Below are 15,000 nucleotides of genomic sequence, written 5' to 3'. Positions count from 1 at the left end.
ATCTATAAATCATTTACTAAAATTATTGTCATGAGTTTTAGGGATTTATAAAAATGGACTTCATAGAAATTGTTACCTAAAGTCTTTGTAGCATTAATGTATATTGAATGTGAAAGACATAATGTTTCTTCCCCCTCGATCGCTGATTATTGCACTTTGAAACAGAGCTGGCAAAAGCAGCAATTAGCTGAATCTATCATATTCTACAGGAAAGGAGAACAAATTTAGCTAATGATCCATGCAAGCTTCTGTGATTTTAGCCTGTACTTTTTATGGCTCATGATGAGAGAGAGAGAGAGAGTGTGTGTGTGTGTGTGTGTGTGTGTGTGTGTGTGTGTGTGTGTGTGTGTGTGTGTGTGTGTGTGTGTGTCAGGAGAGAGAACAAGAGAAGGAAGCTGATATGGCATGCTTCACAGAGTAAATGTGATTTCCATGCAGATTTAAATGTATAATTGCATATATATTTTTGTAAATTTCAGAAAATGAAACTAAAGAAGGAGCGGTGAACCCTTGATGGGGTGGTTCTTATCGGAAGTTTACCACCGTGGGCCAAGGATCAACTGAAGGTCTGGACCAAAGAGCAATTAAACCTGCATTCATATCAGGTAATATTTTTAGCATAAGAAGAAATCTGTCTGCTTCACCATCATCAGGCCGAGCTGCCTGTCGCTCCACAGCATAATGAGACTCACGTCAAAGGAAACTTCCTTTATAAATCCTCTTCTAGTGTTCCTCAGGGAATTCAAATGGACCTCATTATTATAATTAGTAAAAAAAAATTGGGAGGGTAAATATCAGTAACCCCCCCCCATTCCCCCCCCCCCCCGCCAGCATTAGTATAGTGACATTTTGACTTTACACTGATTATTCAAAATGCTTTCGAATGTGTTCAGTAATCAAGTTTATTTATTATACAGTATAATATACAGTATGTTCCAGTGAATATAACATATCTACATTATACACGACACTGTCTAATAGAATGGTTTATTTAATCATTAAACCAGCAGACTGACCAAGAAAACGAACACGACTGTACATGCACATGAGTTTACTCTTTATACTGGCTACAATAGCATTCTACAGTCTACAGTACCAGTCAAAAGTTTGGACACAGGTTTGGATTACATTTTTCTACATTTTAGAACAATACTGGAGATTTCAAATCTATGAAATAGCACATATGGAATAAGAGATCTGGTGATTTAGTTTCAACACTAACAGTCAGTTAAAGACACATGAAGCTCAGCTGTTCTGGATCAGTTTCTACAGGAACAGTATCGTGTCGAGTGTTTTTGTAAAACCCATCGAGCTCCATGATGAAACTGTTTCTCATGAAGACCTTCCCAGGAAAACAAGACCAAAACTGAGCTCTGCTGCAGAGGAGAAGTTCATTTAGAGTCACCAGCCTCAGAAATCACCAATTAACAACCAGCACCTCAGATTAGAGCCGTTATGAAGCTTTACAGAGCAGAAGGAGCAGATAAACATCTCAATATCAACTGTTCAGAGGAGATTATTGTGTGTTTTGGAGAAACGCCTTCAGTATTGTTTTACAGTGTAGAAAGAAATAAACATCAGGTAAGAACATGGGGTTAGAATAAGGGGTGTACAAACTTTTGACTGATAGTGAATATCCATGACAGTGTGCACTGATTCTGAGGTTTCTTTGACGTTGTGTTCGAACTCAGTTTGCACTCATGACATGTAATGGCTAGACATCCTTCTATTATTTCTCTATAACAGTAATCATGGTGGACCTTTGACTAACATATGCAGCCTTACAGAAGCTCATGAAGGATAAAGTCACTCTTCTGTACTCCATACGGTCATTAACCAGACAAAACTGATTCACAATCAAGGTCCATGAAGTACCATATATAGATATATAGATATGTCCTGAATCAGGGTTAAACCCAGAATAGTAATAAGATGAAGCGCTCATCATCCTCAGGTTACTTGGTTTTTACTTTGAACATTCTAGCCACATTCTTTAATTACTCCGTCTTACCACTGCATGTCACATTAACAAGCTGGACAGGTTTAACGTTTTTATTGTTGCATACTTTAGCATGTATTTTTTTTATCTCATACACAGGTACTAACACAGCAACCATTAACTTACATTGTATGTGTTAAATGCTTTAATCTATGTGCTATAATTGTTGGCGAAAGGTGTTTTATTATTTAAAAGCAGGCCACGATTGTCTGAGAACTGACCTGCAGGAATTAAAAAAAGGCAACCCAATTAAGCATTAGTGCCACTTTACCTTCCCAGTTCTTTACACTCCCTGTGTATTCAGTCACGTGTGCAGATTAAATATCTACCTACAGTACTAGAAGGGTGTAGCTATATCTGGCACTAACACTATGATCACATCTCACCAGATGGAGGTGGATGTAGCAGACAAGCGCCATCGCACACGCTCGAAAGGTAATTTCAGGACCTATTTTTCTAACCCTACAACATCTCAGTGCAGTGAAAATGCATTTCGCACCATTTATGTTGGAGAAGTCACCATCTCTAATCTCTCTTATTTTTCTGCCCTTTCTTTTACTGTCCACTAGTGCCCGTGGAACCAGCAATACCAGAGCTGTTCAGGTCAGTAATCTTGAAGGCCACGGCATATACGCTAACCTACAGTCCTGCATTTTATGAGAATGAAGCCCTTTTTCATGGAGTAATGCAGCACAGAGACACGGAGATGGCTGATTCTTTAGGCTGCCCCTTTTAGCCTGGATTCATCTTTCTTTTATCAGCTAAGAGAATCTAGGTGGAAAAAAAAGGCATATTCTCGGAAGATAAAATTATCAATTCATGTGAGTAACCACCGTGAGTGCTGGCTGAAACAGTCTTGTTTGCTCCAGGAAAGGCAACACTGTTGTAGTTGGAAGGCTGAGTGCTGTATCATTACGTTTCGCAATAGCATTTTAATAATTCTGTTTGTGAAAGCATGATTAATGAAGTCTTTGACAAAAGGTTAACTTGGTAATAGGAGTGAATTGCACTTTTACAAGATTTGGCACCCACTGAGCTTGAGAGATGAAACAGCACCGGCAGAACAAACAGGCATAAAGCAAATAAGTTTGACCTACTGTAAATGCAAGGGAGGATCATGAGCGTGATGAAAAAGAATATATCAGCTGCTGGAAAGTGTCTCATTGTTATAATGACAATATGCCTCCGAACACTTAGTAGGAAGTGTGTGTACATACACACCTATACGCTGTACACACTGGACACTGTTAAAAAAAGCAGGTATTTGATTGCACTGGATGTCGGTGAAAACATTCTCTTGTGTTGGTTAATTCCGTATTGACTTAAATGTAAAACATTAGACTCAGCGGGAGGCGCGGAGGTTTAGCGAGTAGCATTACTGCCTCAGAGCTGCAGATATCTGGTTCAACCTTGAGCTTGGGTTACTGTCTGTAACTTCTCCTCATATAGGCACAGCTGTCTGGTTTTCTCGCACCAACCAAAAAACGGGTATAGATCAACTGGTTGTGAGTGTGTACTGTACGGTGTGTATACGCCCCGCTTGGCATTTACCCACATCACACCCATCGTACAGGCTCCAGATCTACCAAGACCTTGACCAAGTGGCTCCTGAAGATGAATTATTGTTTTTCCCATCACATAGAGCTCTGTGTGACTGAATTGCTTATGCAGGGGAATTGATCTCTTGTTGGTCGATTACATTAATTTAATTGATGGGTCAGTTTTTGATTTAGAATTTATTCAAATATTAAATTATTTTTAAAATGTTAAATGCTTATAAATTGTCAAACTCCTTAAAATATATCTTGGCCAAGACCTTAACTGACCCCAAATATGTGCTCCTTAAAAACGTGCTCCTTCATCCCTGCCAGTAAACATTTCTGTTGTGTTCTACGAAACACAAACTTTCCCCAGACATTTCAGCTGAACGTTTTGTAAGATAAGCATATTTGCCGTAATGTTATTTTAAATGAGTAACTATAAGTACTTTTGATAGCTATAATTTACAATTTATAAAAATAAAAAAGAAGAAGAAAACATTATAGCTTGCTCTATAAGATGATCAGTGCCTGGTGTTGACCCAGCGAGCTTGTTGATTCCTTTGATCACTACAGCGTCGGCGGAGATGAGGTGGTGCTGTGAGGCTGTTCGTCCTTCATCTGTCTATTGTATCTGAAAATAATGATGCTGTATTTTCCATCAAGCTATGAATTGCTAGTTTTTATTCTGATAAGTTCTTGACAAACTGACTGCAGTGGGAAACTATGATCAAATATATACAGTATACAGTATATACACAGATTCACTGGTTCAGCTATCAGAAGGCACTGCCCCCTATATATAACTCTGCACCAACCAGCATCATGTCAAAACCCTGCTCTTCTCTTCGGTTGATTCTGCTGCCCAAAGATAGCAATTAATCAGCTGATCAATATGAAGGCTAGCTACAGGGTGAGGCATCTATAATGCCAATAAAATGTGATCAGTGCTGGAGAGCTCTAGAGATGAGATAGCGGGCAGAATAAATGCAATTTGACTTTGCACTGGTATCTGGACTGAGGAGATACGGAGCAGCAATCATATGAGATACAGTATGTAACTTCAGGAAATAAAGTGAATCGATTACCTTGTGCACAGAGAGACACATTCAGACATATCCAATGCAATATGCATGTACACTACCCGTCAAAAGTTTGGACACCCCTTCTATGGTCTATCTTGATTTTTATTACTTTCTACACTTAAACAATGCTAAAGGCATGTTCCTGCAAGAACTTTTCCAGAACAGCTGAACAGCTTTTGTATCTTAAAATAACAACTGTTGTTGTTGTTGTTGTTGTTGTTGTTGTTGCTACTTAATTACCTAATGCCATATGTGTTATTTCATAGTTTGGAAATCTCTTGTATTGTTCTAGAAAATCACAGAACTAAAAAGATTGTATTAGTGGGAGTGTGTCTAATTGAACGATTGCCTGGTACTGTACTGTATGTGCTCGTACAGGAGTGGAGGTCAGCCAAGTACCCAACATGCATTTTTATTTCTTATTTAGCTGCCCAGCGCTGCATTGCGATGGGAGTGGGCATGTCAGTGGAAAATATGCAAGACATCAAAGGTAAAGGGTGCGAACTTTACTCATTACATTGCTGATTGATAAACAGTCTGCACATGCAGCATGCAGTGGTTCGGGACTCTATGGTCCTCAGTCCTGCATGGCGTTTTAAGCTCCATTGTTCAAAATGCACCACCATATCTCAGTATTTCCTATAAGCCATTGGTCTAAAATGAGGCTCTCTTCTTGCCTCTGTGCCCTAATCACATCTCAAGGAGAAATTACCAGCAGTTCCTTTCTGGCATTTTTACAGGCTCAGAACCTCATTGACTGAGGAAAATATACATTTCTCCACATAAACCCTGCACTTGGCTTTATGATGCAAAATATTTTCTCTGGGAAGTTTCAAGGCAGTTCACTGCATAAATATTCCTGCACAGTTCAGTACAATTTGCATATTAATGGTCAGACATGTTTTTTTCGGGATGTGTGTGTGTGTGTGTGTGTGTGTGTGTGTGTGTGTGTGTGTGTGTGTGTGTGTGTGTGTGTGTGTGTGTGTGTTTGCAGAAGAGCTATAGATATGTTCTGCTTTAGCTTACAGTTTGGGGGAAAAATGATAATTTGACAGTCAGTATTAAATTCAACATTTAAACATCATATATGAGTGACAGGCAGATGGTACAGTACCACTTCTGCAGACAAAATTATTACGTGATTAATGTACAGTGTGAACATGGAAATTTCGATTAGTATGTAGAAAATAATCCACATGAAGGACACTAGTGATCACGCTAAATGATCTTCTTCTGACTGACGAGCACCGTTGCAGAATGATTGTATTTGTGATAAAACAAACGCCAGTTTTAAACTTTTCTAATGCTTGAAAAAGCCCATGTTAGTATTCAGAATACACAGTACTGTTCCAAAATGTGAAATCAATGTTTTCAGTAATGAATTCACTGGCTGGGCAAAAAAAAAACTAAACAAAAAAACTTTCATATTTTGTTGGACCTCATTTTGCTTTGATTACAGCTGAGGCAAAGTGTTGAAAGGCTTATGCAAAGTCACAACATTTGTTTTGCTTTGATTTATCTCCGAATCCTCCGTCTCAGTCGGACTGATGCGTGAGTCCTTCTGCAGCACATCCCAAACCTTCTCAACATCTCCGTGCTGTGAGAATGACGTCTCACGCTCACCCCCATGGATGTGATAACCTGGTCATTCAGTACCCGATGTTCCGTGGCCGTTGTTATGTCTAGACCTGACCAATAGAAACAGCTCCACGGGCTACAGAAGGCACCAGGCATGATCAGTGCATCACTTCATCTCACCCCCTTCTCACCCTGACACGCCCATCGCTCTGGAATAGGCTCATTCTGGACTCATCAGGTCACATGACCTTTCTCCATCGCTCCAAAGTCCAGTCTTTACCAAACTTTAATTATTAAACATAAGTTCTATTGTTGTATTTTTAACTTTTTGTGTTTAAGTGATCGTGTTTATCCAGGATGTTTCTCTGACCAGATTCCTTCTTTGAACATGATGTCTCCTTACAATCCTGCCAGGTTTTAATAATAAAAGTCTCTTTAGTTGTTTTCTTTGCTTGATGCAGGACAATAATGTGACCCTTCAGCACATCTTCACCCACATTATGTGTCTTCTGACATGATAGTTTCAGAAATGAGAAGCTGCACACTGCATGAGTTCGGGTTAAATCACTGGTTGCAGCTGAACAACAGCATTGTAACAGGAAGATGATCCACAATATCAGGGCGAGACGCAGAGTTACTGTTTCCCTCCAAGATAAAGTTGATTTATTTCTTTTAACAGCATGTCTTGAAAGATTTTAATTCCTTTTATATGACAACAATTTGCTCATGGAACCAATTTGTATGTAATAAAAACAACACATCATACTTTTAACTATTTCTGTAATGATAAATGCTGTAAGACATCCTCCAGACAAACTCGTGTCTGTTACCAGCTTCTCCTCGTTTCTTTTTTCCTAAATTTAATTGGATTAAAAACGTAGCTAGTCATGTTACAGAGAAACCAGAAGGGCTCTTGTTCTGATCATTCTTCCATGGAGGAACATGTTCTTACTCACCTTTACAAAGCGCTGACACTGGAGACTGCTCTTTTAGATCTTAGAAAAAATACCACTTTAAAGAACATTTTTTTTTTGGTTAAATAACAGGAAACCTCTGTTTGTTTTTGCATTTCTTTAGTGACGGTGGAAATATTCATTTCTCCACATGAACCCTTTATACAGCTTTAAGATATTTTTCCTTCACGAAGATTCAAAGTCGAGATAACAGCCATAACATTATAACTAAATGCCTGATATAAAGAACTTCACCTTCTTGCCCCCAAAACAGCCCTGACCCTTCTGAAGGTGTGTGTGTGTGTGTGTGTGTGTGTGTGTGTGTGTGTGTGTGTGTGTATGTGTGTGTGCGTGTGTGTGTGGTATCTGGCACCAAACCATCATTAGCAGAACCTTTAAGTCCTGTAGGTTGTGAGTATCCTCTACAGGGATCAGATGTTTCTCCAGCAGGTCCCACAGATGCCTCATTGGATTAAGATCTGGAGACTTTGGAGGCCGAGCCAACACCTCAAGCTCATTGTTGTGTTGCTCAAACTATTTCTAAAGAGTGTGTGTAGTGTGTCAGGGTGTGTTATCCTGCTGAAATAGGACACTGATATCCATCAGGGAACACTGTCTCCATGAAGGGGTGTAGGGCTGTAGCAGTGTTCAGGTAAGTGGTGTGTGTCAGAGTAGCATCCACATGAACAGCAGGACCTGAAGTTGTCCAGCAGAACATCGCCCAGACCATCACACTGTCTTCGCCCACTCGTCTTCTTTCCATAGTGCATCCTGGTGCCATCTCTTCCACAGCCTAACGATGGACATGTACCTGACTATCCACATGATGTACAAGGAAAAGTATTCTTCTTCCATTGGTCCATGGTCCAGTTGCGATGCTCACATCCCCACTGAAGGTGCTTTTGGTGGGACTGGGGACATGAACTTTTTTGGCCAGTTTAAGTCACAGTAACTGGATCTGACTACCTGGGCCAGTCTTCCTTGGGTTACTTTTGGTAGGTCCTGATCATGGCAACCCGTCATCTAGACATGACAATTTGGTTCATGTAAAAGTTGATTAAATCTTCATGCTTGCCCATTTTTTCTGCTTCCAACACATCAACTTCAGGCACAAAACATTCACTTTCTGTGTATTATATCACACCCACTTCCCGCCGCCACTGTAACGAGATAATCACAGTCATTCACTTCACCCGTCAGTCGTCATAATGTTATGGCTGATTGGTGTATTAATAATTATGGATGATTTTTCTATTAGAAAAGGATTTTGCATAACAGTCGTAGACTGACTTTCATCCTGAAATGTTTACAAATTGCTGACACTGGAGACTCCCTCTGTGATTATTTTTAATTACAATATTATATATTTCTTATACTTCTGGAGACAATGATCAAAAGTTGCTATATAAATTAAATTGAATTAAATTTAAATATTATATAAATGTCTTTATACGGGAAGATTTTAATCCACGGCATGTTTTTCAATCTTTAATGGTTAGGCATCCTCAAGACAAAACCTTATGTAAGTTGTTATTAAATGACTGCGAGCTTGTTTTAGTGCACATTATAGAAAGTTGTTTCTATATAAACCGGTGATGTACAGCTACCGCTTCTATCAGGAAGATGAATAAACTCGTCCTAAATTTAACAGCTCTCCGGAATTATAACTAATGCAGTCGTAGCTCTGCTACAAAAAAAGAAAGAAAAAGAAAAGAGAGAGCAACGAGTGCTAAAGTTAATTATGAAATGTCTGAGGAATCTGTAGAACACTAAGAATAACGGAGCAGTAAAATCAATATAGCGATTATTTTTATGTTTATAATGATTCAGAAGGATTGTGAAGCTATAAAAGCGGGGTTTTGGAGATGTGCAGAATGACGCAGCACTGTAGATGCAACAAACGTCTATCAAAGGTGTATAATAGTGTTAGAATTATATTAATTAATCCACAATGTTTGAGGAACGTACACCCTGTTTGGTCTGTACTGGCTCCGTAAAGAGAGAATTCAAACCCCTGCAAATCAACGTCCGTGTACATAAGAACACAAACTCTAATTGTCCACTCAGACTCTATCTAAAGCTGGTCAGTGCTTGAATTGAGCTTGCAGGGATTTCTCATAGCCTTCTCCTCTGGCTGGGCAGCGAATCAAATCCCAGTGTGTTGTATTATCACCTGTCCTTGTCTCAACCGTGCCATCATAGAATCGATCTAAATCTGCCAATCGCAAATCCCACAGCCTAGCGGTTATTTTGATTGTCACTGTACCGTTGATGGACGGCCAGGCCCGCGGCCGTATCGATTTCCATCTCGGGATGGGGAGCGGGGAGAGAAGTGAGAAAGGACGAGACAGAAAAGAGAACGAGAGAAAAGATAACATGCACTTCACTCTCAACCTCTCCAATACTCAGGATCCACCACCCACCGTTTGCCAGATAATTAAAGATAAATAAAGCTAACATTCAATCCATCACCTCACCCCCCCACCCCCATTCATGGTCGAGCTAATTTCTTCTGTGGTCCTCATTTGCATGCTTATCAAAGTGTTTTGACTATCCGACAGAAGCTGCTGTAGGAAGGTGGCATCATTAATATGTTAATTAGTCCTTTTGACACTTTTCACTTGGCTATGTGTGTGATACGCTCCTCATCCATGACTTCATTCACATGCTTGCTGAATGTATGTCATTAGCTTCTTTATTTTGGTCCATACAAATAGTCAGGGGATATTTACAATGACTGCAGTGAGCGCAGAGCCAAGTGGCATCTTTATTCATATCAAGAGGTTTGTAGTGGGCTTATTCCCTCAGAGCACTTCAGATACATTTTACTCCGTTTTTGCTTCTCCCTAGAGAGCCTCTGCTCTGCCTTTTCTTGGCCAAAGTTTTTGGATTACCGTAATTTTTATTTTTAGCCATTATAAATGAAAATAATGGTTTTGCCAAAATAACGGACGAATAGGAACCCTGCATGCTTCTACACATCCTGAAAATAATCAGAAATTCATTTATAGTTAACCCGAATGTTGAGGATCGTTCCTGTTGATAATAACAATCACTCAATCTCACTCTCCCAGTCACCCTACCCTTGGACTGTGGGAGGAAACCAGGTCACCCAGTGACCCACCAAGCACGGGGTTTAAATGAACTGGGGGTAGCTCAGTGGTTAAAGCATTGGAGTATGGTTCAGAAGATCCCAGGTTCAAACCCCACAACCACCAGGTTGCCATTGTTGGGTCCTTGAGTGAGGCCCTTAACTGCTCAGATGTGTAATGAGATAAAAATGTAAGTCGCTTTGGATAAGAGCGTCTGCCAAATGCCTAAATGTAAATATGAAAACTTTACCCACACGGACACGACTGGGACTCGAACACTTGACCCTGGAGGTGCGAGTCCACAATGCTTATAAACAACCGTTACCTTAATATTACTATCTAGTACATAAATAAAACTTCTTTACATATAAAGTCTTTATATTTACTGTATTCGAGTGTATAATCGCTATAGAGCATGCTGTAATTCCTAATCTCTATGCTAACAAAGCAGATGATTGTGTTTGATGTCCTTGTTAAGAATTATTCCTATAGCCGAAGCCCTCAAACAAACCTTATGAAACAGCCTCTCTAGTTCTGAAGCATTGACATAGCTGGCTCTTTTGCTCAGCTGCAGTCCACCCACTCAGAGCCGCGCTTAATAATTACTTTCAGCCGAGGCCCAATTTACTCTAGGCTACATGACTGACAAATTTTCTCTCCTGTACCTGATGGTCAACACGCCCCTCTGAGCTAGCAGTGGAATTACAGCCGCCTCTGGAGACAAATTACCACTCTGAAAGGCCTTTGGCTCAGTATGAGAAGAACAAGGAGATGATGAATGACAAACATATCTAAAATGAGAGGAGAGGAGGAGGAGGAGGGGGAGGAGAGGAACAGGTAGGCCCCGGCGGCATGCTGATGATCAGAAGGATTAGTTACGCCCTGCACTATCCTCACTCTCACCTTTACACCCCGATACCATCACACTACATCACGCAAACCACGATAAGACGTAACTGTAACCAGAGGGGATTATGTTAGATATGATTTCGGGTTTAAATGGATTAGCGCGTGCATGCAGGAGTGGAGGAAATAGAAAACACTCATAGTTTTGTTTGCTTCTTTAGATTTTTTTTTTCTTCATATTGGGGTTTAACTGAATATGAAGCCATTATTTTTAATTAAAAATATTAAGATGTGCCCTAAAATGAGATGAACACAGACTGTATATCAAATGTATTTTTTTGTTCTTTTTTTCTGGAAATTCATGCAAGTCGGAAACTTTAATGCAGGTGAGCAGACAGATATGACGATCATGTGGCATCGTGTGAAAATAAACAACGCATTTGCAGCGTTTTTTCACTCATTCATTTAAGCTACTCATTTTTCATATATTTGAATAAATACTAAGTCATGAGATATGGTTTATACACCAACCTGCCCTGATACTAAAACCACCTGCCTAATATTGTGCAGGTTCCTCTTGTGGACACATTTGGTATTTGGCAAAAGACATGAAGAGCAGATTGTTTAAGTCCTACACGCCGTGAGGTGGGTCTCCTGATCAGATTCGTTTGCTCGGCACATTTAATCGAATTGAAATCTGGGGGATTTTAAAGCCAAGTTCCTTAAACCATTCCACATTTTTTGCAGTTTGTCAGAGCGCACTACCAGCTCAAACAGGCCACTGCAATTCTGTGTATTCAGTCTACAGCAACGTTTAGAAAGATGCTAAAGATGTCAGAGTAACATCACCATGTGACGCACACAGCCCACCTCAGACCAGCTTCGTCCACAGCTCCATGTTCCACTTCTGTTTATGTGTCCATTGTAGGCACTGTTAGCGGTGGGCATGGATCAACAGCCCGTCTGACTGCTCTGCCGCTACGCACCTCAACACACACAGTAAACTGTGATGCACTGAATGTTCCGACTCCTTTCTCTCACAATCAGCATGAACGTTTTCAGCGGTTTGAGATACAGAAGCTCTTTTATCAGATTGGACAACACTGGGCCAGCCTTCACTACGCACGCACATCCATCAGTCTTGGGAGCCCATGAAACCCACCGGTTTTCCTTTCTTGGGAGACTTTTGGTCGGTCCTGACCGCTGCAGCCTGGGAATACCACATCCCACAACAGCTGTAGTTTGGACTTTGTTGGACATCTACACATCACAAACCTTGCTGACTTCTTTCTGCTTTCTGCATCACATGTATGTAAATATGGGCAGAAACACACATCATCTTAAAATCAGCATCCTGCCAGTGAATTCCTGATGATTGTTGGACTGAAATTGCACACCTTGGGATCCACTGTACCTTTTGTTTCAGCACATTTGCATTGACGCAGCAGAACAAGACTCTCCATCATTATTCAGAGACAAACAATTCAGACACAAATAGAATTAACAACAGCACCCACGGTTCTGACGGGGAGCGCACACACAGGGTGCAGGTACATACACACCCAAACACACACACACACACACACACACACACACACACCAACACGAATACCCCCCCCCCCCCCCCCCCCCCAAGCCCCAACACACACACACACACACACATTGCATACACATCACACACAGAGCAACAGCAGCTCCGTGTGACAGCGATGTTTTGGGTGACATTTAGTTTCTGGGCTGCACAAGCTGCTCCATAAATGAGTCATGAGCAAATCTGTGAAAGATGAATAATGCATGTGTTGGGAGGTAGAAAACAAAGCATCACTGTTATTATTTGTTAATGAGAAAGCAAAGATAATGAGAGAGCCACCATTCTCTACCTGCCTGCCTTCTCTTTTAGGCTCAGACAAAAACAGCCCAGTATAGACTCTTCAATCTGTGTGAATCTCCACATTGCCTTTATTACATGTACAGTATATATTATATTATATTATATTATATTATATTATATTATATTATATTATATTATATTATATTATATTATATTATATTATATTATATTATATATCAGATAGACATCCTATATTTCATCTTATTAATCCTTCTGAGGAGCAGCAGGGTTGGTGTTTGTGTACAGAATGATACAGTGTGAGTAGGAAAAGCTTCCTTTTTGTGAAATTTGTTTGCAAGTTTCCATTTTAATCACTATGCATGTTACTCCACTTATTTAACATTTTTAAAGCCAGCAGCATACTGTATCACATTAATCTGGAAATAATCTGTGTACGAGTCGGAGTATGACCCTATGTGCTTTCTTTAAGCTGTGATTGGCTTTGCACTTGCTCCATAGCATTTTGTGATGCCAGTGCTTTTCGCTTTGATTCCGCCCTCCCACACACTAGCCATCACATTCTTCCTCATACTGAAGAGTGCTAATTAAAACTGACGAGACATAGCAGAGCCTCCACTTAATGCGTCAAACACGAGGCGAGCCTCGACATTTATTAAATGCCATTCATTTCAGACCCCTTTTATTTTTAGGTGCCTCTTTTTTATCTACATATTTATTTAGATTTGTTTGTTTTCTTGCCTTTCTTTCGGTTCTAAGCACAGCCCTACCAGTGCCAGGCTCTTGATTGCCGTGGTTGCAGCTGGGTTTGAATAATTGCCTGTCTTGGCAGGAGCGTGTCGGGGTGCTAAAGTCGAGTGCTTTCCTCCTGATGTATACCTCATTTGGATTCCGCTGACAGCCTCAGGGCTGTATTATTCATACCTTGACAGATAGCACTCACTAAAAGCATTGGCACGCAGCCAACCTGGCGGGCGGGCAGGCAGGTGGGCGGGTGGGCAGGCGCCAGGGGTACGATAGCGGAAGACTGCACCTCTCTGGCCGCAGGGAACGTGGAGGGGGTGGAAGGCTCCACAATAAACTGGGAGCAGCTATGTAGGCCATGCTAGCCAGGCACGTCGGCACGCAGCCTCACGATGCCATCTGAAGCCCATCTCCTCACCCAGTGAAGCGGTGCCATGTGCACGGCCCGATAAGGTCACATTGATCACACCACAGGCTCCGCAAGCACCACCAAAATGTAAAAAGAGCACCCTCCCTCTCTCCCTGTCACATGCCATCAACTCCCCTCTGAGACAGCCTGCCACTGCAAACCACATTTCCATATTTAATTGGAGGCTTAATTTGATTGAATGACTGCACGGTGCAAGCAAAATTGCATAGTGAGGATCTATTAACAATAGACACTGGCAGTGCAGTGAGGGTCTAATCAAGTCTTATTGTTGGGCAAAAAAAAAAAAAAACCCACGATGGAAGAGGCATTTAAACATTTTAATAGTTATGATTTTTGTTTAAACCTTTTCAAAGTGAGTTCAGATTAAAATGACACCCCCCCCCCCCAAAAAAAAAAAAAAACTAAATGCTTAATGAGTAAGTTGGTTAAAGATGAAAAGAAACCAGTTACACAATTATACAATTCAAGAATAAGAAATTATACCATTGTTTTAAGATTTGATTTAATAAGTGAATTACTTTTGTCAGTTTTGACAGGATAGTTTTAAAACAGGTTTAATTCAGGTTGAGTTCATCATGAGTTTTGACAGTAAACATTTCTCTGAGATGGGCCATAAAAGAAACAGACAGATGGAGTGTGTAGAGTGTTAGGTTCTGTGTGCCAAGCCACTGTAGGGCAAGAGGAGCTGCGGTGGGCCGCGCGGGTTAGAGCCCCAAAAGACCCTCCATGTGTTCCAACGCCGTAGTGAAGACCAGACAACACCTCAGATGTGGAAATTAATCAATAAACAAATAGAAACTAAGTATTCAATACAAGGATGTAAAGGATGTAAAGTTTTATAAAACTGGTCTATGATGGGGTGAAGTGTTGAAGGAATTCTGCAAAA

At 40.6% G+C, this 15,000-nt stretch overlaps 1 protein-coding gene across 6 annotated transcripts in view; it reads left to right on the top strand.

Moving 5' to 3' along the window:
* The window catches only part of myt1lb (myelin transcription factor 1-like, b), a 117,137-nt gene that overhangs the window by 34,216 nt on the left and 67,921 nt on the right, over positions 1-15,000 (top strand). For 4 of the 6 annotated variants that reach the window (XM_053510093.1, XM_053510094.1, XM_053510096.1 and 1 more), the window contains exons 3-6: positions 480-605; positions 2,389-2,434; positions 2,569-2,602; positions 5,050-5,112. In XM_053510093.1, the coding sequence (XP_053366068.1) occupies positions 2,389-2,434; positions 2,569-2,602; positions 5,050-5,112 (143 nt within the window). In that variant the 5' untranslated portion in view covers positions 480-605. Of the gene's footprint in view, positions 1-479; positions 606-2,370; positions 2,435-2,568; positions 2,603-5,049; positions 5,113-15,000 lie in introns of those variants that run through there. The other 2 variants (XM_053510095.1, XM_053510091.1) reach the window with 2 other exon arrangements.

The sequence above is a fragment of the Clarias gariepinus genome, chromosome 13 (assembly GCF_024256425.1).
Source record: "Clarias gariepinus isolate MV-2021 ecotype Netherlands chromosome 13, CGAR_prim_01v2, whole genome shotgun sequence".
Lineage (NCBI taxonomy): Eukaryota > Metazoa > Chordata > Actinopteri > Siluriformes > Clariidae > Clarias > Clarias gariepinus.
Note: the sequence above shows the minus strand (reverse complement) of the source record. Positions and strands in the feature narration are given on the sequence as shown.